Source organism: Arvicanthis niloticus, chromosome 20 (genome assembly GCF_011762505.2).
Source record: "Arvicanthis niloticus isolate mArvNil1 chromosome 20, mArvNil1.pat.X, whole genome shotgun sequence".
Taxonomy (NCBI): domain Eukaryota; kingdom Metazoa; phylum Chordata; class Mammalia; order Rodentia; family Muridae; genus Arvicanthis; species Arvicanthis niloticus.
Window position 1 is genome coordinate 5,151,340 of NC_047677.1, and position 23,150 is coordinate 5,174,489.

Below are 23,150 nucleotides of genomic sequence, written 5' to 3' on the forward strand. Positions count from 1 at the left end.
AAAGGTCTTTTAAAGTTATTATGGAACAGGCTCGTCCATGGTTAAAGGAGTTAACGTGGGGAGAGAACCACTTTTGTTGTCAGTAGAATGAGCAATCAGTGTCTGCCAGTTCAGTCACCATCGTTTATGTGCATCAGGGTAAAAGTCACACTGGTAGTAGTCACACATGGCTGACCATGCCTGGTAAATAATACGCGCAGCTCTTAATAATTTTAGTTTTATACGATATTAGCCAAGATAAAGAAGAAAACTACTATATGCTGTAAGACACAGTGAATATGTAAGATAAAGTATCCATTTGAAGATTTAAGAAAACGTGACTTTGTGAGGTTGTAATATGCAGTTATGGCAGACACCCTTGAGATTCCAATTGACTTATGAAAATGCCCTTATGTACTTCTTACATGTGTCTTGCTGTTTGACCAGAAGTGTGTTATGAGTTATATAAGATTCATTACACTCATTTCTGGTGGATGTACAAGTACACACACACACACACACACACACACGTATGTATGTATGTATGTGTCAGGGTCTAAGAATATCTACCAGGTTATCACTAGCTTGATTCATTTTCTTACAAGTTTGGTTTGGGGGTGGGTTGTTTGTATGTTTGTTTGCTTTTGTCTCTTGTTTGTTTAAAGAGTCATATATAACAGCGTTTGGAGAAGGGGTCGCCTTTTTTTCCAAGAACTATCTCTAGGACTATCACCTTGCCCCTCTATTTTATTACTGCTCATCAAACAGTTTAAAAGAGACCTTGGCTCCAACAGTCTCTTCACCGTGAGCAGTATCTTTAGGATCCCTCCTCCTTCCTCCGCCCCTCAGAAGCACTGTGCCGTGTTCTACATCAGTGACAGGCTTTAGGGAAAGTAACGTGTAACAGAACCATGCTGACTCACAGTCGGAACAATGTCTAGGTGACTCCTCAACAGAAAACCATATTATAACTGATGAGTCAAAATATAGAGGTCCCACATAAGGATTTGAGACCCCAAATCACTACTTTCCACTTTGGGGGTTACCTGAAAGAGTTGTTAGCTTTTTAAAAATGAAAATCATGAATGAACTACCGAGAGCTGTTGTTACAGGCTAAATTGTGTTTCTCTCAAATCATATATATTGAAGTTCTATCGCCTAGTACCTCAGAATTCCACACTGGTTATAAATAGGCCTCATAAAGAGGGGATTGAGTTACAGGAAGCAGTTGAGGATAGCAGTCAGGATGCACCTGACTTCAGTCTGGTGTCTTCATTTAAAACAAAAAGTATATGAGGAAACACCACAGAATACATGCAAACGGCATCTAGAAGAAAGATCAAGAAGGCCACTCACAAGCCAAGGGACTGGCTTCTAAGGAAACAAGACAAAGCTAGCAGTCTTGCATGGTCTAGTGTCCAGTATGGTGAGGAAATAAATGTCTGTTATTTAAATTTGTCTATGATATTTTGTTATTATAGTCCTAAAAAACAGACAAACTATAATACATATTTTTCTTATAGCAAATTAAGATAGCATGAGTATTTACGCGTGTTTTATCCTCATACTCCTGAATGCCACATGCCTTATGAGCCATAAGATGCAGTGGGGAGGATGCTGGGGGAATGTGGGATGCTGTACTTAGCCATTCTCCAGTGGAAGAATCCGTTGACGATTGTGTATGTTGGTTATTTGAATAGACAAGCAGTATGTTTCCATGGATCCAAAAATCTTCTGCAGTGGGCTTCTAAGACTGTAACATTTACTTAAATTGAGATTACACAGAGACCAATGAAAAAGCAAGTTAAATTCAGTAGAATTTAAATGTGCTGGATGAAATTTTCCTGGAGCTGGGAATGAAATGGAGCCTCAGTCCTGCCTGCCGCAAAAGGTAAAATAGAAACGGTGGAGTAACTTTTAAAACGTACATTATCGGTGTGGGTGAGTCCACAGCATGGAGGTCAGAGGACAGTCTTGTGTAGTAGGCTTTCTCCAGCTTGTATGTGGGTTCTGGGATGAGGCTCAGGCTGACTAGATGGACAGCCTTTCCCTGAGCCATCCCCAGACCCCTGACCTTGCTTGTTCCACTTTTCTTCTATTCTTCTTTTATTTTACACAGTCACCATGTTGTCTAGGAAGGTCATTTGTATTATTACTCCGATCTGTGGAAATAAATCTGGGCATAAGTGTTGCTTTTCTGTTTGCTGGCTTGTTTTTGTTGTTGTTTTGCAGTGTTAAGAATTAAATCCAGGTTCTCACCCAAGGTAGGCAAGTCACATCCCAAGCCGGGCATACTGAATTGTGATCTTTATTAGCATAAATTCCACCGTCACTGACCCACCTTTTTACACTAACAGAACATCGAAACTTGGTGACTTGTTTTAAATATTATTTTCTCTGTAAAATTGTCAAATATGCAGATTTGCTGGAGTGATTTTCTAGATATTTCTAACTGAAATCTCAGTGATTTTAATTTGTTGCATATATACAGAAAGAATTTATTATGTTAAATTTTTGTGCTGAAAGGTAGCTTATGTGATCAAAATTACAACTGAAATAAACAAAAATAAACAAAAGAAATTTTCTTTACTCTTTGTAAAAACCGTTTAAATAGCAGACATTTTGAGCAACCCAGTATGCTAGAGTGGTTTGGAAAGTAAGGCATTACCAACCAGGATGGCAACTGAGGGCTGGTACTTAGGAACTGGCTACATTCACTGTTGTCATAGTTACAACCCTGTCTTCACCATAGCAGGTAGAATATAAAGTATTCCTTATGTATAGAAAACAGAGACATAAAATTTCCTGGGGAGTGTACACAGGCCAGCCAGCACTGTGTTAATGACTTCATTAATGAATCCCTAAAGAACAAAACTGTGAATGTGGATGGCCAGGCAGGAGCTGGAGATGGGGCTTGATCTAGCCAAGGCAAACCCAGAATCTCCCCCATGGAGGCCTTTCAGACAGACAGCCTATTTTGAAAAGACAGCCCTAAAAGTGGGCAGGGGTTGGGGGGATAGAACCACACATCCTACCCTGAATCCTTATATATTTTAGAATTGATGCCAAATTAAGAATAATTATACTTTTTAAGTGTGTGTGTGTGTGTGTGTGTGTGTGTGTGTGTGTGTGTGTGTGTGTGTAAAACATGTCATGTGTATGATAGGTAAGAGGAAAACCAGAAAGGACTCTCCCTGTTCAGCCTGGGTTCATGGCCAGCCCTTTGCCCAGTGAGCCAGCTGACCAGTCCTTGAAATTTCCAAAGGCTTCTCTGTGTTAGGTACGCTATGCTATTTCCTCATTGTGCGCTCCATAGCATTAATGAGTGTCTTACAGTTTTGATGTTTACTGCTGTCTACCAGTCCATTAAAAATGTGTTAAAGATGCCTGCTATAGAGCTGATATCTATATGTAGTTGAACCACTGCGAAATGCCCACTAGCTAGCTACACATGAAAGCATTCTGCTTGCTGACCCAGCATTGTTATGCAAATGTTGAAATGTGTCTTATTGTTATTAAAGTGTTTTAACCAGTGCATTAATGGAAATGTCTAAACATTATTCTGTTTCCTAGTTCTAATTTCTTAAGCGTTCTTCTTCATCCTCTTTTAAAGCAGGTCCTTCTAACCTCTTGAGCTCAGTCTTCCTTGCAGCTTGTCTTCTTTCGTTATTTATTTATTTATTTATTTATTTATTTATTTATTTATTTTGCTTCTCCCATTCATCAGAGGTTTTCCTCTTTACCTGATACTAGGAGGTGGGTGGCAAAGTGATGAATAGAGGACTCAGACCTTTAAAACATCTCTAGGCTAGACCACTGCTTGTACAAAGTCATTGCTAAACAAAGCAGCTTTTTCTAGTTGGTTGCTATAGAGACAAATGACATTAAATGGAGTCAGATTTGGCAGAGTCTAAGCAAGTAGGCTTTGTAAGGCTGGAGCCTTTTAGAGACAGAAACTAGGAAGGATATAAAGGGGACCGGTTTCACAAAGGAGCCGACAGGTAATTAATTGGTAGATGTTGTCCAAGCACACTTATGTACAATTATACAGTATTTTTTTAAATACAGCTTAACTCATAGCATATTCTCTCATTTAAGGCATCTAACTTAATAGCTTTCTAAGGATATTCATGAGCATGCAGTCATCACCACAACTTTAGAGTGTTTTCGTCATCTTATGAAGGTACTTTCAGGGCTGCCATGATATCTTACACCTGTCATCCCAGCCCCAAACTACTGAGGCAGGAATGAGTGTAGTATCAGCCTGCTCTGCATAGAAGCTTCCAGGCTGGCCCACGTGTAGGCTCTGTCTTGTAAATATGTATGTAGGTATACGTGTGTGTAGTGTATGTGAATATATTACCTTCTGGCCTCTAACTGCCACTCCGAGTGCTACATGTGCAGATGTGTCTTTCCTGACCAGCATCTTTCAAACATCTCTTTGCTATTTCCATCCATAGTGGAGCATCTATTCACAGTTTGTTTTTGTTACCCAATAGCTTTGTACTTATGGATCTAACTCCTTTCCTTCCTATCAGCTGATGGCATTTGAGTTGCTCCCACCTTTGACTATTATGTGCAAAGTTGCTATGAACACTTGTATGCAGAACTTTCCCATATGGCTGTTTTCATTTTTCTACATTTGTGCTTAGGGATGAACCTGGTCACAAATGGTAGGTAACTCCTGTTGAGGAGCCACCAGATTGTTTCCAAAAAGACCTGCACCATTTGCCATTTCTATTAGACACAGTGTCCCAATTTCTCATTGCACCTACGCTTGCTATAATGTGTATTTGAGTGGTCTGAAGACATGGCTCAGCAGTTACCGGTACCGGCTGCACTTCCAGAGGACTGAAGTTCAGTTCCCAGCCCCAGCCATGGCAGTTCATAGCCTTCTAGCACTTCAGTCCCAGGTGATCCAACAAAACCCTCCTCGGGCCTCCATGGAGATCAGGCGCATACGTGGTGTGCAGGCATATGTACATATGAAACACTAATAAAATAATAAAAAGTTTAAGATACGGTTTTGACTATAAAGTATCTTTATAGTGATCTATAAAGTATACTTCATTGGGATTTTGCTTTGCATTTCTCCAATAACTAAAGCTATTGTTATGTTTCATTTACATGTTGGCCATTTCTATATCTTCTGAAGAGGCTATTTTCAGATCTTTTCCCATTTTTAGTTGACTCATTGTCTTAGTTTTTTCATTACATGGATTTATTCATTTTCTGTAGGTTGGTTTTTTGGTGGTATCTTTTCTAGAATAAACCGTGTGCATGCATGTGTACACATGTGTGTATGAACTGTTTTATCTATTTTGGGTTTCTTTGGCTTTTGCTCGTAATTTTTCAAAACAATTACCATTCCAAGGTCAAAGATTTACAATGTTCTTTTTTTTTCCCTACTTGTTGTTAGAAATGGTGTCAGCCAGGGCACCCCAAGACCAATTTCTCAGCAAAAATATTTATTTGCCGCAGAGGAACAAAGGGCAGGGGGATAAGAAAAATACTGACAGGAAGTAGAGGACAAGGCAGAAGAGAAAAGGAACAGGGGAGAGGCAGGAAGGGCTATTTGCCCTGAGGGACTGCCTCTGGATAGAGAGGAAAGGGGAAATGGTTTAAAGCTGGGAATCTCGAGTTAAGAGGAGGTGTTTAAGTTTAATTAGGCAGCTTAATTAGGAGAACCAAAGGGGTTTTTGATTGCTGGACTTCAGTACCATAGCTGGGCCTTGGTAGTCTGTCTCAGGAGCAGGAAGTGGCCAAATAAGGTAAGATAGGCCTTGGTGGCTAGCTTTAGGACTGTAATTTAACTGTGTGTGTGTGTGTGTGTGTGTGTGTGTGTGTGTGTGTGTGTGTGTGTGTGTGTGTGTGTGTGTGTGTTTAAGCAAGGCTGAGGGAGTATGGGGAGAAGGGCAAGGCCTGCTGGGGTCGTGTTTGCCATGTTCAGTCTGGTTAGAGTCCCTTCACATGTAATGTAGTTTTAGTACAATTATGTCTTTGATTTCACATTGAATTGTTTTTGTATCCAAAAATCATATTTTTGCAAGGGAATGCCCAGTATTCAGGAGCATCTTAGCCAGTTGGCGTAGATATTATTTTCTTTTAGATTTTATTTTATTTTATTTTAGTGTCTGTGTGAGTATGTGCCATGTGTGTGCATGTGGAGGGCAGAAGAGGCTTCCGGGTCCTCTGCAACTAGAATTATGGGGGGTAAACTCAGGTCTTCTTTAAAATAAAAAAGCTGAGTGTACTCAACCCCCCGTTTCTCCAGCCCCACTTTTGAGAGGTATTACATTTTGAGGGATATTACAATATTGTCTTCTAGTCAGCAAATGTGGGATTTGATTCATCCCCTGTCTTCACATTGTTTCAACCGTTCGCCATAGACTTTAGTCTTAAGTTCTATCCTGTCTTGTTGGATCCATTCCTGCTTTGGGGGCCTCTAATAAAAGGAAGTATTTTCTTAATGTGAGTGACACAAGAACACCTACTCTTTCTCTTTTTTAATTAATTTAAAATGTTTTCATAGAACATATTTAGATCATATTTTTTTTCATATTTTCATATCTCCCAACTCCTTCTCAATCTATGGGGCAAATGGGAATGTGTCACCAGACACAGAAGGTCAAGCAGATTCAGAAACCCAATAGATTCTCATAATTAAGAACAGTAGGCGTTTGAATCTGCTCCCTACTTGGCTTCTGTCTTGAGCACATGACCACGACACCTCACTAGGAGGACCATGGCAACTGGTCCTGTACCATGTAGCCCAGAATTCTCTTTGCTAATGAGGTATCTAGATGGGTCCCAAGGGTTTGGCCAAATAAGCTTCCCTTTCCAGACATTCCTTTCTACAAAAGGTATTTAATCTCTAGCCCACCCTGAGTAAATTGTATGCATCCATTTTAAAGGATGAATAAACAGTTTGGACAAGCAACAACTGTCTGTCTCATCAAGAACCTTCATGGGTGAATGTGCTCACTCCCTAAGTCTTCTGCAGAAGGCCCCTCCAAGTTCCTGGCATTCACCCTGAGCTAAGCCAGCCAGCCAGCCAGCCAGCCAGCCACACACACACACACACACACACACACACACACACACACACACACAGACCCCTGGGCTCATCGCCAGCCCACGGCCCCCTTCCCAACCTCTTGCAGTTCCCAATGGTGCCTGGGTGTCCAGGAGATGGGGATCCACAGCCTCAGTCCCATCCTGTGCCATTTCTCACAGGGTGGGGCTGCCGTTCTATTTGCGTTCTTCTACACGCAGCTATTCAGTTTGACCAGCACTATTTGTTGAAAATGCTGTATTTTTTACAATGTATATTTTTGGCTCCTTTGTAAAAATCAGGTGTGAAATTATGTCTGGATTTTCAATTGTATACCATTGATCAATGTGTCTATTCTAATGCCAATACCATGCTGTGTTTAATACCATAGCTTTGTGTACAACCAGTAAGTAGCACAGGCATCAGTATAGTGTAGCCTTGTACAACTAAAATGCTTCTGTATATCAAAGGATGCCACCATTCGAGCAAAGCAGCAGCCTGCACAATGTGAAATCCGGGCTTGCGTTACCTCCGGCAGTCCTTTCGTTAGTTACGATTGTTTTAGCTATCTTATTCTTGCATGTGATTTCCATATTAAGTTGAACATTATGTTTGAATTTCTCTGAAGAGTAGTGTTGGAGTTTCCATGAGGATTGGACTGAATCTGTTAAATTGCTTTTGGTAAAATGGCCATTTTCACTACTAATCTTACTGATCTATGAGATGGAAGATCTTTCCATTTTCTGATATCTTCAATTTCTTTCTTCAGAGACTTGAAGTTTTTAATCATCCAATCCCTTACTTGCTTGATTATGAGTTGCTGGAATATATTTTATATTATTTGAGGCTATTTTTAAAGGTGCCGTTTCCTTGATTTCTTTCTCAGTTTTGCTTTTTCATTCGTATATTAAATGGTTACTGGTTTTTGTGAGTCAATTTTGTATCTAGCTACTTTGATGAAAGTATGTATCAGCTGTAGGGGTTTCCCAGTGAGCTTTTGGGGGGAGTGGGTCACTTATATATGCTGTCATATCATCTGAAGATAAAGGTACGTTGACTTCTTCCTTCCCAGCTTGTGTCCCCTTGATCTCCTTCAGTTGTCTTATTGCTCTAGCTAACTTCATATACTATACTAAGTAGGGAGAGAGTGGGCAACTTGTATTGTCCCTGATTTTAGTGGAATTGCTTTGAGTTTCTCTCCACTTAATTTGATGTTGGCTATGGGTTTGCTGCAAACTGCCTTTATTATGTTTACGTATATCCCTGTATCCCTAATCTCCCCAGGACTTCTATCGTGAAGGGGTATTGAATTTTGTCATAGGCCCTTTCTGTATCTACTGAGATAATCATGTGGGGTTTTCTCTTCCAGTTTGTTTGTGTCTTCCTTTTGTTCTAGAGCTTTCAGATGTACTGTTTTGAGTATGAGATGTGTGCAGGTTTTGTGTTGTCTTTGTTTTTTAATATAGGTACTCAGTGCTATGCTCGCCCATCGCAGCACAGCTTGCATCATGTCCCATAAGTGTGGGTGTGTTGTGTAACTATTTTCATTCAGTCTTAGAAAGTCTTTAATTTCCTTATTTCGGTCTTAACCCATTTTTCATTCAGGAGAGAGTTTCTCAGCTTCCATGAGTTTGTAGACTTACTGTTGTTTCTGGCTGATAGGATACAGGGGGTTATTAACGTTTTCTTTTATCTTTTTGAGACTTGCTTTGTGTCTGAGGATGTAGTCAGTTTTGGAGCAAGTTCCATGAGGTGCACAGAAGAAGGCGTATTCTTTTATGTTTGGGTGAAATGTTCTGTAAACACGTTGGGTCCATTTGGTTGATAACATGTATCGGCTCCAGCATTTACTTCCCTGCTTACTTTCTGTCTAGATGACCTGTTCATTGGTGAGAGTTGAGGTAGTGAAATGTCCCACTCTCAGTGTGTGATTTAAGCTGTAATCATGTTTCTTTTACAAATATGGTTGCCATTGTGATTCGGGCATAGATAATTAAATGTCATTTTGGTGGCATTTTCCTTCGATGAGTATGCAGTGGCCTTCCCTATCTCTTGTATTTAGTTTTGGTTTGAGGTCTCTTGGTAGATACTATACACTACACTAGCTTGCTTCTTAGGTCCATTTGCTTAGAGTATCTTTTTCCAACTCTTTACCCTAAGGTGATGTCTATCCCTGATGGTGAGGTGTGTTTTTTGAATGCAGCAGAAGAATGGATCCTGTTTTTGCTTTCATCCTATTAGTCTGTGACTTTTTATTGGGGATTGAGACCATGGATATTTAGAAATATCCTTCAATCACATACTTATTACTAGTTCACTCTTGTTTATGTTCCATAGGGTTTAACGTGTGTGGTTTTCTGCCATTATTGTCTTACACAGAATAGCTTTGCCCCCCTCCTCCTCTGTGCTCTGCCTATTTATCCCTCCCGCTCTCTACCATTGACAACCACTGACCTTTTTACTCTCTCCAGAGTTCTTCAAGAATCTGATACAGTTAGACTCATACAGTTTGTATTCTTTTTCAGCTTCTTTACCTAGCAGGATGCAGTTAAATTTCCTCAGTGTCTTTTCATTGCTTGACCCTCAAGCAGCAATGCTATTCTATTATCTGATACATTGTTGTTTACCATTCACCTGACAGACAGATTGATTGCTTCCAAGTTCCAGCAATTCTAAATATGTCGTCTATAAGCAACTGTAAGCCAGATTTTCATGAACATAGGTTTTCACATCCCTGACATTGCTGGTTTGCATGGTAAGAGTTTGTTTTTATAAGCTGCCGCTACATTGTCTCCCAGTGTAGTTGCGCCAATTTTCTGCAGTTCTAGCCATACTGAGTTGTTGCTGTTTTGGCATAACTTGGAGTTGTCACTGCTTTGAATTTCAGCCACTTCAATGGATTATAATGCTATCTCATCGTTAATTCATATTTGGCTAATTATTTGCTATATTGAAATTCTATTGTCAATCTGTATATCTTTATTAGTGAGGTATACATTCAGGACTTTTATCTAGTTCTTTTTGTTGTTTTGTTTTATTTTGTACATACCTTACTATATAGTCCTGGCTACACAGAAACTTTTTTTATAGAGCACACTGGCCTTGAACTCAGAGATCTGCTTGCTTCTGCTTCCCAAGTGCTGAGATTTAAGGTCTATGCACTATATCAGCCCTTTAATTTTAAATCTTAAGATTCTCCAAGTTTTATAGTTTCTTTTTTTTTTATATTTAAGTCTATACATTTTGAGTTAATCTTTGTAAAAGCTGTAAGGTCTATACCTAGAGACTTAGATTTCTTGTTTTACATGCAGATGTTCAGTTGTTCCAACACCACTTATTGAAAAGATAGTCTTTGTTTCATTGTAGTATCTTTGATACTTTACCAAAGATCAAAAGATTATTTATATCCACTTTCTGTTATTTTCCTCTAACCTAGACTAACTTTGTATTCTTTCTTTCTTTCTCTTTCTTTCTTTCTTTCTTTCTTTCTTTCTTTCTTTCTTTCTTTCTAAGTCAGGGTCTCTCTTTGTAGGCCTGGCTATCATAGAACTCTGTATGTCAATGTGGTTCTCACCTTTCCTAATGTGGTGGCCCTTTAATACAGTTCCTCATGTTATCCAACTATAAATTTGTTTTGTTGCTATTTCATAACTGTAATTTTGCTACTGTTAAGAATCATAATGTAAATATCTGATAAAAAGGATATTTGATACGTGACTCCCAAGGGGGTCGTAGCCCACAGGTTGAGAGCCACTGCTCTATGTAGGTCAAGCTGGCTTCTAACTCAGAAGACATCCACCTGTGGCTGCTAGGATTAAAGGCGCATGTACTGTGTCCTGCTGATTCTGCATCCTCCATTTGTCTTTCATTCCTTTTCTTTTCCTGCCTTATGACAGTAGCTAGAACTTCTCCTGCAGTGCTTAAAGTCAGTGAAGGTAAAGGACAGTGTCTACTTGTTCTTGGTCTTGTCAAGCAAAGCTTCAAGCCTCTCTGCATTGTCTCTGTGTTACTTGTACGGATTTAATTTTTTTAAGATGGTCTTTATCAAACTAAGGAATTTCTTCCTATTTCAAGTTTTCTGGGAGATGTTTTTGTTGTTTTCTGTTTGTTTGTTTAAATAATGAATGGCCGTTGGATTGAAAACTGCCGCTGGTCTATGTATTGATACACTCATGTGATTTTTATTTCTTCAATGAACTGTTGATGTGATTTATACATCAACTGATTTTTGAATGTTGAATCATTCTTGCATATGTGAGATAAGTCTCTCTTTGTGATGAGATAAAATTATTTTTTGTACATTGACTTTGTGTGCCAATATTTTGTTGAGGATTTTGGCATCTTTATAAGAGATGATGACTTGTACTTTTCCTGTATGGCTTTGTCTGCTTTTTATAGGAAATAGGGCTGGCCTTAGCACTAGCTAAGGCCAGCATTCTTTCTGCCTTCGTCTTTTGGGAAAGATTATAGAAGATTCACACAGTTGTTTCTTGAAGTATTTAGTAAGATGCACCATTTGATCCTAGACCTTCTTGTTTGGGAATGTTGTTAATTTATAATGTAAGCCTATTAGCAGGTATTGGTCATGCAGACTGTCTCTATTCTTTAACATTTTGGTAGATTGTATTTTTAAAGAAATTGGTTCATTTCATTCAAATTATCAAATCTGTGAGTATAGAATTGCCCATAATCCCTCCATATGTTCTTTTATGTCCATATGATACTTTCCATATCATATGTCCATATGATCCTGCTTTCTTCTTAGTTATTCTGCTTAGAAGTTTAACAGTTTCATTGATTTTTTTTCCTCCTAAAATCCAGCTTCTGCTTTTGATTTTTCTCTTTTGATTTTATGTTTCCAATTTCATTAATTTCTATACTGATTTATATTTATGCTTACTTTGGATATGGTGTTGCTCACATTTTGGTTTTCTAACATGAAAGCTTAGATTATTTTTCCTTCTGTCAGTATCTTGAGTGTCCCTCTTAGTATTGCTTGTACTGATCTGCAGTTTTTAGAAGTTGTGCTTTCCTTTCCATTTAGTTTGAATGATTTTTAATTTCTCTTGCGATGTTGTCATTGAGCCATGTAGTTTAGAATGTGCTTGCTTTCACGGGACTCCTTGACGTAAGTCAGTACTGCTTAATGGGCGGTGCTTAGGGACCGTCTCTGTTGTTTCTTAATTTGTATGTCTCTGCTTCTCTGTTCAGTTGTATTACAGCCTTTGGATGTTAATCATGCAATTGTTGCAAATCCTGTTGGATAATTTCAATATGTCTGCCAAACAGGAGTCTGAATCTAATGATTGTTTTGTCCCTTCAGATTGTAGTTCTGTGGTTTTGTTCCTTCATGTTGTGGTTTTGTCCCTTCCGATTGTAGTTCTGTGGTTCTGTCCCTTCAGATTGTGGTTCTGCCTTGTGTCATGCCTTGGAGTTTTCTTCTAAAATGTAAACACAGAAAAAGAAAGGTCCTTTGTCCTGTGGAGGTGAGCTGTGACGTAGAGGGAACACTCTGAAGCCATTTGCTGGGCAGTATCTCCTGCCTCTGTCTTTTTCAAGTGCTCAGTTTGGGGTCTTACTTTTCTTTCCCTATTTTCATGCCCTTGGGTGCTATGGGATTAGGGAGGGAGGCTGAAACCAGATATTTCCCCTCCCAGGTAGATTAAGTTATGGTAAAATAATTTCTCCTGAGGACAAGCCTCATTAAGAACAGCAAATCTTGCATATTTTAAAGAATCCTTTTTCTCTGCCTGCTGGAAGCAGAAAAAGGAGTTCTGTCTTCACTGTGAGGTTTTATCTTTTAGGGGTAAAACTTACTGAGGTGTGTTGGTCCCCTGTGACTGGGACCAGTGACTTGTAACTCCATCTTGTCACTTCTTGCCTCCAACAAACCTCAGTTACCTTTCAGGACTTTTTATTGCTTTGTTGGGTTTTGTTTTCTTTGTCTAGGTATTTGTTTTACAAAGGTTCAGCCAAGTAAGTTGTGATTCTCAGCATCCACTTGACTGTCTCCAGCTTTAGGCAGTGTTTGTCTCATGTCTTTGTTTCTTTGATTGTTTGAAAATGCGTTTTTAAACTTACTCATTCTTATACTCATCAGATAGAATAGTGACTTCTCCTTATATGGCATTGGAAAACAGAAGAAGCTCCCATTTCTTGTGGTTTTGCGTATTATTTTTATAGTTTTGTAGTTATATTTATCTCTAACAGTTTTGAATTAATTTTGATACCTCATGTGGCATATGAGTTAATACATATGACACTAATATATAGTATAAAATTTCTCATAGTATTTTTTTCTTAGTTCATTGTAAGGTATATATAGTTACATCTTCTCCTTCATTCTTGATACTTGCAGTTTATGACTTCTCTTCTTATGTTTTCCACACCTTGGTGAACCTGGTCAGAAATACATTTGTTTTATTAGTACTAGCCATTGTAAGTACTTATGTGCCATGTTCCTTTTAAAACCCTTCCCTTTTATTCCATTTACACATTTAACATTGCCATTTTCTATTGTTATTCCCCTTTACAGATAAATAAACTGAGGTAGATGTGTATATTAGGAAACATGCCTACAGTCTAATAGCCAGAGTGACAGAGGACTCAGATCAAGTTTAGATGGCTTCAAGCACGTTTCAGGTCTTCTAGCAGTTGGACACCTTGGACACCTGGTGCTTGTGGGCTCCCAAGTCCTGGTGTCTGAGCTGCACTTAGGACCCTATCCCTTATCTCTAGTTGACACCCCATCCACCAGTAACACTTAGTAAGCTTCCCCTTCTGGTTGGTGAAAACACCTCCCTGAGTTCGGAAGTAACCACTGAATGTCCGACACTCCTCTGGTACCCTTTGAGGTAGAGGTAGCCCAGCCATAGTCTTTAAGGCTACAGCTGACTCTCTTCACCTGACCCCATTCTCTCACCATTGGAGCTGCAGTGCTGCAGTTCTGCAGTTCCCTTAGGCCCTCCTGGGCCATGGAGCCCCTACCTGTCCTTTGCTTACCTTCTCTTCCAGCTGCTTATCCCACAGCTCCTCTAGGCCCTGTGGATTTTCCATGCAGTTTCCTTAGGCCCTACTGGGCTCCTGTGACCCTTTCTGCTCTGACCCTAGCAGCTGTAACCCTGCTACTGCCTTAGGCCCTACTGGGCTCCTCCTACCCTTCCTGCCTAGCCCTGTCCCTCCACCTCCTGTAGCTGTAACCCTGCAGCTTCCCTGGGCCCAGTAGACTGGGCTATTTCAACCCTTTCTACCACTCTCACTTTGGAACTGCCTGTATATTTCACAACTTCTCTAGGCACTCGTGACTTTTGTGACTCCATTACTAAACCATTCCTGTGGATGCGACCCTCTATAAGAGCTCAGTTCTTGTTCTCACCTTCTGGCTTCTGAGAAAGTTCTGGTACCAGGCACCGAGACTCTTCAGCTTAGCCAGCTAAGCTGATCCCCGTTGAGTTGTGGTGACAATCCACTGACCAATCCAGTTTGGTCCTGGTTTTGTCCTCCCTGAGTCTGAGGATGCCCTTGACTACAGGCTACAGTGACATTACACTTCTCCATGGGAACGGTATCTTTCCTACCCTCTAATTCCCTTGAGATGCCTCTTAGAAAACCTCCATTGCAGATGGTTGTGAGCCACCATGTGGTTGCTGGAAATTGAACTCAGGACCTCAAAAATGACAGCTCCTATCAAAATGGCAGCACCAGGACATCTCCTGGAAGCTGCAGGATTACAGCCTTGAACCATAAAGCATTAGAAGACCAGGGCGAACAGTTCTGAAAGAACAGTTCTCTTAACTGCTGAGCCATCTTACCAGTCTTTCTTCCTTTTTTCTTTTCTGCTAATTATACTTGGCCTTATTAACTTCTTACCTAAACTTCTCCAAAAGCAAATTAAAAGATTTCTAATCAGACCTTTAACCAGGTATAATTACAGGATTACTGACCCCTAGCTACAGAGCCAGAGGTCTCCAATACCCGATTATATCCTGAGAGCCATGATCAAACTTTCCCCAAGGACCTGATGCCCTGGATTAGCAGGAAGCAGTCTGAGAATAATGCTGCCCCTTCCAAAACCACCCTCCTTTTCTAAGCTCTGATTGTTTGATAATAAACAAAGGTGGGAGGGAATGTAGTCCCTAAGTGGCAGCCACAAAACCTATCAAAGTGGTGTTCAGCTCCTCCTTCCTATCCCAGCCTATGAACTCAGTAAGATGCCCCTACAAGAGGTGTCAAAAATGACAGCTCCTATCAAAATGGCAGCACTAGGACATTTCTTCAGCCTTCAGCCATCACAGGATCTGTCCACGGTGACACATCTTCTTTCCTGCCTCAGCAGGAGCTGCCCTTCAAGAGCTGTCATGGTGGACCTTTCCTGCCTTAGCCTAGTGCCTTCATAAGGAGCTGTCCACCCCATACACCCCAGCAGCCCCACAGAGATGGTACCTCAGCAAAAGCCTTCTGTAGCTAGGAAGGACTTCCCACCCTAATCCATGGGTCCAATACAGGGAAGGAAGGGGGGACGGGGGAAGCTGCCAGTCCCTAAGCATGAAACCCACCAATCCTTGAGCTTCCCACAAAGACCTACCAATCCCTAAGCTCCCCAAGCTCAGGACTCGAAATCCCACCAATCCTCAATCTAAAAATCTTTGCCCTGAAAAGTTCCACTTCTTAGAAATTCTATATAAGCACTGGCCTTTGTCCAATTCGCTGCTGCCCACTCCTGGGAGCAGAGTACAGCCATCGCTGGATTTGTCCCTGCACACCCTGGTCCCTCCAATAAATCTCTTTCATGAGATTTCATGCCTAGTGTGACTCTCTTGTCAGAAGAAGCCAAGAACAGAGGAAGCAATGAAGAGAAGACGAGAAGGAGCTTCCTTTCAGAGCTATGTGGTGCCTGAGCTCCCGTGTCTCAGGATGCCCTTCCACTGGGCCGCTGTTCCACCACAGAGCTGTTCTGGGCCCCATGTGTCAGGATGCCCTTCCACTGGGCCATTGTTCTACCGCAGAGCTGTTCTGGCCCCCATGTGTCAGGATGCCCTTCCACTGGGCCATTGTTCTACCGCAGAGCTGTTCTGGGCCCCATGTGTCAGGATGCCCTTCCACTGGGCCGCTGTTCCACCGCAGAGCTGTTCTGGGCCCCATGTGTCAGGATGCCCTTCCACTGGGCCGCTGTTCCACCGCAGAGCCTTATGGTTTCTAGGTTTCCAGTCCCAGGATGCCCTTCCATTCGAGCAGGAACACTGACAGATTGTTTACACAACTTGAGTACTTCTGAGGTCTTTTGACTTAGTGTCCTGGTACTGTCCATTTGAGTGCAAATAGGAACCCTGACTGTGTATTTTCCTTTGGAAAATAAGAGCTAACATAGCTTCCTTGTCTCCTCAGGTCTTACAGTGACAGCTGTAAAAGACTCAGGAGAATGGAATCTAGAGGCTGGGGCCTTGGTGCTTGCAGATGCTGGTCTCTGCTGTATTGACGAATTTAACAGCCTTAAAGAACATGACAGGACCAGCATCCATGAAGCAATGGAGCAACAAACCATAAGTGTTGCTAAGGCTGGGTAAGCATTTCTCTTCTATAAAGCCTGTGGAAGTGGAAAGATTATTCTGTATAAATCCAAAGAAAATGAGAACCTTACTGGTGTACCATCCTCAAGTTTATCAACCATCCTCAAGTTTAGAATATAGTCATGCATAAGGAAATGAAAGGGAATTGTTTTGAAAAAGAAAGGTTAAAAGTAAAGTATAAAAGTAGACTGTCGTAATTACTTCTGTAATCTGTGATGAGACACCAGCATTTAACTGGGGGGGCTTGCTTACAACTTCCAAGGCTTAGTCTGTCATGGCAGGGAACACGGTGCCAGGCAGGCGTGGCGTTGGAGAAGTAGCCAAGACTCTCTGGCAGCTGGCAGAGAAAGAGAACAAGACTGGGCCTGGAGTGGACTTTTGAAATCTCAAAAACTCAGCCGCAGTCACACACCTCTCCCATCAAGGTCACACCTCCTAATCCTTCCTGTCAACTGGCTTATGGGGGGTCATCCTCATTCAAGCTACCAAGTAGACTGACTTAGCTCATCCGGGGCAATTAATAGTGCTTTTTCAACACAGGACTCTACTAATGTTTTCTATAAAAGTTGTGTGTGTCCTCAGGGCATCTTAAGTATGAGGATTTTGAAAGATTAATGGAGTACAATAGAGATAAATTTAGTGAAATGTTTTCTAAGATTATACTTGGAAACCATGAAGCATCAGAAGACCAGGGAGACAGGCTTCCTTTTACTGGTCACTAGGAAATATTATTATGATGTAAATTCTCCTGAAAGCAGTCTATAGACTCCACACTGTTCCAGGCAGGATTCTAACCACTTGATAAGCTGATTAGATTTTACAAAGAAAGGCACAGAAGCTAGACTTACCAAAACAAGTTTGAAAAAAAAAAATCTGAAGACCCATATGACCCATGTATACCTTTCTTGGATAGATATGTAAACGATTCATGTACAGTGAAGACAGTTATATACCGTATTTACCGCTGCACTACTCAGTCTTTGGAAATGGAAGTCCATCAATAGACGAATGAAGAAAACTACATATACACACTGGAATTTTATTTAGCCATAATGAAAAATGAATTATGACATTTACAGGAAAATGAATAAAACTGGAAATCATTATGTTAAGTAAAATAAGCCAGACTCAAGGATAAATACCACATGTTTTTACTCAGGACGGAACGGAAGAAGAAATGTTACAGGAGTAGAAAGGAAGGGAAGAGGAATGGAAGACATGTGACATGAAAGCAGAGGGAAGACACTGGCCAGCAGGAGAGACGAGGCAGGAGGGGCATGGCAGGAGGGCTGTGACCAGGCAGTGAGGGAAGGACACAGTTAAATCAAAGTGTAATTGTTGCATATATTTGAAAATAATGAAACCCGTGACTTGGTATGCTAACTTAAAAGTCTTTTTAAAAGAAATTTATATAAATGAAATAAATATGCTCGAACACTTTGATATGTATTTGCAGAAAACCTGTACAAACATGGTTTTTAGCAGCTTTATTTCTAATCCCTCCAAACTGCAAACAACTGGGGCTCATTACCAGAGAGTGGATACACCGTGATACCGATGTAGAATGAAATACTACTAGCCACGTATAGGAAGAGTCTAACAGACTGTAGGTAAATAAACCAACATGAATAAAAGCCTTATTCAGAGTAAAAGACGCCAAGACAAGATTCCATCCACATGTATGAAATGCTAGACAAGGCACAGCTAAGGCGAGCGCAGGTCAGTGTGTATAGTAATCCTTACTTGGAAAAACACAGAAACTCACATCTGTGTCCCCAAATCACTCTGCCAGATTTCTGAACACTTGCTCTTCCTAACTGGTGATGGTGTGTGAATGTAGCTCACAGCTTCTCTTTGGAATTTGTTACTAAAGCCACCTAGAAAAATGTTACATAAGAAGAGACTGAAAGAAGGCATGCTGCCTAGATGTGGTTACCCACAGTTGCCTTCTTACAATGGAAATAATGTCTCCAAAAGGAAATAGTTGAAAGAGTAATTTTCAGGTTGTATTTCTTGTCTGTGTAGGAGAAAAGGACTCATCTTAGAGGACTAGAACCTTTTGTTGCTAAATTGTTTCTTCTGTTATCTACTTACCAGACACATAATATGTATTGCACTGCGCTGCCTAAGAAGCAGCTTGAACACTGTTTAATGAGTAGTTCCCTGCGACTGTGGTAATCATTACTACACAGAGTATATGTATTATGGTTTAAAGATGAAGTTCTTCATGTCTTCCTGCTTTGTCTTGACTTCCATTCAGTGTTAATACTTCCTTGAGAGGAGGCACTCACCATGACTGGTATTTTAGTGATCTGGCCCTTTTACTTTTATTTAAGAATTTTACTTTGCAAAGTAAGTTAGCATATTTTATTTAAAGATTTTATAGAGATTGGAGAGATAGCTAAGTGGTTAAGAGCACAGGCTACTCTTCCACAGCACCCATGTCATGGCTTACAACTGCCTACAGCACCAGTCCCAGGGTACCTCAAGCCCTTTACTGACCTCCAAGGCATCAGGTACATAGGCGATGCACAGACAAACATGTGGACAAAACATCCATATACTTAAAATAATAATTTGAAAATGTAAACATTGTTGTCATTTACTGCATTCAGGGTTAGTGGATCAGTGCTCCCTCACTATTCCAGCTGGCTCTTAGTCACTTGCTGTCGTGTGGTGATATTGTTGGTGTCCTGCCCCCCTTAACCATTGCTGGATTCATAAAGACATTTATACCATTTTATTGTTAGCATGATTTAAAAGACTTCATTCCTAACATTGCATAGTATGCAGTTACATAAATATTGTATATTAGATTTCTATACACTGAAAAGGATTTTTTTCCTTACAAATGTAGTGACAATATTTATAATCACATTATGATAACAGAGCTGGAATTACTGTGCTCTATGAATTTAGTAAAGTGTTGCAGTCTGTTTTCTCAATTGGACGGATCCAATTGAGAAATGTTGACAAGCAAAGAGGTAACTGAAATTCAGAACATTGTCTTTATAGTGAGTGCATGCTGACCTGAAATTATCAGTTGGGCTTAACATTTCTCATACCTTAAAATTTTAAATTTCATTTAAAACAGAATAGTTATAGAGTATGGGTTTAATCTCTTCAGCTTTGAACTATTAGATTTCACATTTTCCATACAGAGAAGTGACTTGAGTTAAAAACTTAAAAGAATAACAGATGCTTCCAAGAGGCCGAACACTTTTCCTCCCAAGTTATTTTTTCCTTTCAATTTTTTACAAAATCCCTGCCCCTCTCATCACTCGGAAGCAACTGCATTCAACATGGACAGCACAATGACCAACCCTTACTTGACATAAGGCACATTTGAGTTGTAGATATATTCTAGAAAAGTCAAAATGGTTATTGTAGATAGAAAAAGTCCCTGGCTCAATGAGTTCCAAAGACAACGACTGTTAGTGGCAGGCGAATCTATTATGTGTTTGACCTCGTGGGACAGGCTTGACTTTCTTTGGTCTCTGTAACTCTCCATGAAATGAATGTCAAGGCCTTTCTTTTATTGTTTAGTATTTTTTGTGACTACAATATAATTATGTCATTTCCCTCTTCCCTTTCTTCCCCTCAACCCACTCATGTACACACACACACACACACACACACACCCCTGAATACATAAGTACATGTACATATATGTTCTCGGAGCTGTACATGTGATACTGGATGACTACCTGTTGTGCTCCTACTCTCAATGTTCCTTTGTTGCCTACAGTTCTTTTTCAAGGGTTGGAGTCTGGGGAGCTTTTCTTCTTCTATGTTGGCATGTCTGCTGGTGTCATGCTTGGGCAGGTCATGTTTAGGCAGCCATGTTGGCGTAGCTGCTTCTGACACCAGCATTGTCCTAACTTGACGTATGCATATGTCAAATTCTGACTCAGTACCTGCCTTACATCAATAGGCAGAAGGTATAGCTACTGAAGTATAGTATTTTATTATTAAATATGACCACATACACATAACCTAACTTCCCATCTCAACCAACGTTAAGTGTGTAGCTTAGATGTGCTTTACATTGTCCTGCATGTCTTTGCCATCTAGCCAATATGCTCTTGGCCTAGGTGGGATAATATTTAATGACTCTCCAAAATTATTTGAAGTGTGCATATGAAGGTATTTATAGTATTTTCTATATTCTGCACTCAGTTTAGTCTCTAAAATAGCTTCATAGTAATGGTATCAATATCATTCTCTTATAAAGAAAAATGATATTCAGGCTTTTTTTGAAGTTCCTTTGTGCTTTAAAATCAATTCTGCAAAGGTTATATATTGTTGGAGTTTGGAAAAGCAGGTTGGCAATTGCTCAGACAATCCATGTAAGGATTTGCTTCGTTCAGAGGCTTCAGATGCTTCCATCCAGGTCAGTTGGCTCCGGCTCCACTATTTCTAGGCCTGTGCTGGGCAGAACAGCCTGGCAAAAGGCATGGCAGAGCAGAGCTGGTAACCTCATGGCATTCAAGAGGCAGAGGGGCCATGAAGGGGCTCAGGAAAGTCATTACCCATAGAACTTGTCCCCAGAAACCCTCTGCCTCTGACTAGCTCCTCTGACTAGCTCCCTTTCTTGTACCCTGTTTTCTAGCACTGTGTAACCTTTACTTAGTCACTCCGGAGGGCTCTACTCCAGAATGGGCTATAGAGTTCGTCCCTCTAAACTCCTTTCCGACAAGTTCTGTTAGCACATTGTTTTTATTTATTTTTAGGAACTACTGAGTTTAATGAGGGTTGCATGTATTGGTGTAGGATCAGAACAAGTCTGATAGCATTTCTACGTTTGAGCATTTTAAAGTAATTGTACAATTATTTCTAATTATTCTTCTAACTATAGTTCATAAAAAACATGGATGGTATGTTAAAATAGGTAGCAAAAGTTGAGTGCATAGCATAAACAATTAAAAGAATAATTACAAAAAATAAAATATTGATTTCCATGTTCCTATGTAATAATATAAACTTTTTGTATTGAATGAAGCCTCAGCATTACTCTCCAAACACATTACAGATAATCAAGGAAATTAAATCCATGAAACAAACCCCAAAAAAGTAAAATGGAGACTAAGAAAGAGCAAATACTATGAATGTCAATGCACATGCAAATAGAAAACAGACATTGGAAACCAGCTCACCCAGTTAACTATAGGGTTGTGAAAGTCTTCAAGTTTAGAGAAGAAAAATGTATGTAGGAATTCAAGTACTTAATGAGGTTTCTTAGAAGATAGCCTTTAATGTGCCCCCTAGGATGCATAATAAATTATGGGCTAACCTACAAATTGAACCATAGCTTATTCAGCTGTTGGCTGATTTCCTATAGAAGATGTACATAAAATGTGGTTTTACACTGTATAGTGAGATATAGAACACAATGTATTCTAGACAGAGTAAGTTCAGAAGCCAACATCAAGTCCCTGGTTTTTTTTGTAACCACAAGAGTACAGTGGGCATATCCAGAGTTACTAGAATAATGAAGAGTAGAACATCCAGAGCTAACCTGGCTATATTGAGGTTGCAGCTCCACTATCTGGTATTGGAGCATATGTCTTGGTCATGTTTCTGCTGCTGTGATGAAACACTGAACAGAAGCAACTTGAGAGAAAGGATTCTGTCAGCTTACAGTTATACTCCACATAAAGGAGAGACGGCTAGAAGTCGAGGCAGGAACTGACACAGAAGCCATGGACCACGGACTTGTTCCTCATGGCTTGCTTGCTCAGTCTGATTTCTGATATGCCCAGGACCACATGCCCAGGAGTCCTGCCACCCACAGAGGGCTGGGCCCAACCACATACATCATTAGTCAAGAAAGTCCTCCTCAGACGTGCCATTAGGCCAGTCTGGTGGGGGCATTCTGTCAATTGAGGTTTCTTCTTCTATGAGTCTATAAATGATTCTAGCTATGTCAAGTTGACAGAAAACCAAACTGGAAGCATGATTACTGTATTTTTCTAATACTAAACTGCCATTCTGTATCATAATTTGGAGCGGGAGTTTGTTATCGTAAATGTAAAATAGCAGTTGTATAGCCCATTGTCACCATATCCCCAAAAGTTCCTTCATTCCCAGTTTATTCCCTCATTCTCCTTAGTAGCTGAGCTTCCCTTCATGGAACCACTTTGGATACCTTGAAGACAGGTTCCATAGCTGCTGTCATTCCTGTTAAGACATTTATGTCAGAATAGCCCAGGATCTCTAAGCAGTTTGTGACCTGGCATCTCTTGGTGTTTCTCATCTGGTCTGCTCTTCCTCAGAAGCAGTTACAAAAAAAGACTGTGGTATTATGCACTTGGTGCATGGTCCAGCATGGGGCCTGTCCAGAAGTGTTTGAGGACAAAAGATCACTATGGACTATACCGAGGATGGGTCATGAGGCAAGTTCTGATGAGCTGAGGTAGGCAATCGGAGAGAGTGGCCTGATGGATTCTTCCTCCATAGGACTCAGCTGCTCTAAGGACACAGTTATGTATCGCTGTTGATCTCTAGGCTCTTGGTTCATCTCTGCAGTAGATCCTCCAACTTCTCCAGAA

General features: G+C 40.4%; 1 protein-coding gene across 7 annotated transcripts in view; it reads left to right on the forward strand.

The window, feature by feature from the left end:
* Positions 1-23,150, forward strand: part of LOC117724331 (DNA helicase MCM9) — a 77,361-nt gene that overhangs the window by 35,239 nt on the left and 18,972 nt on the right. For all 7 annotated transcript variants that reach the window (XR_013105203.1, XR_013105206.1, XR_013105205.1 and 4 more), the window contains exon 8: positions 16,418-16,592. Coding sequence is in view for 3 of the 7 variants with exons in the window: in XM_076916449.1 (XP_076772564.1) it covers positions 16,418-16,592 (175 nt within the window). In the remaining 4 variants the exon portion in view is untranslated. The remainder of the gene's footprint in view (positions 1-16,417; positions 16,593-23,150) is intronic.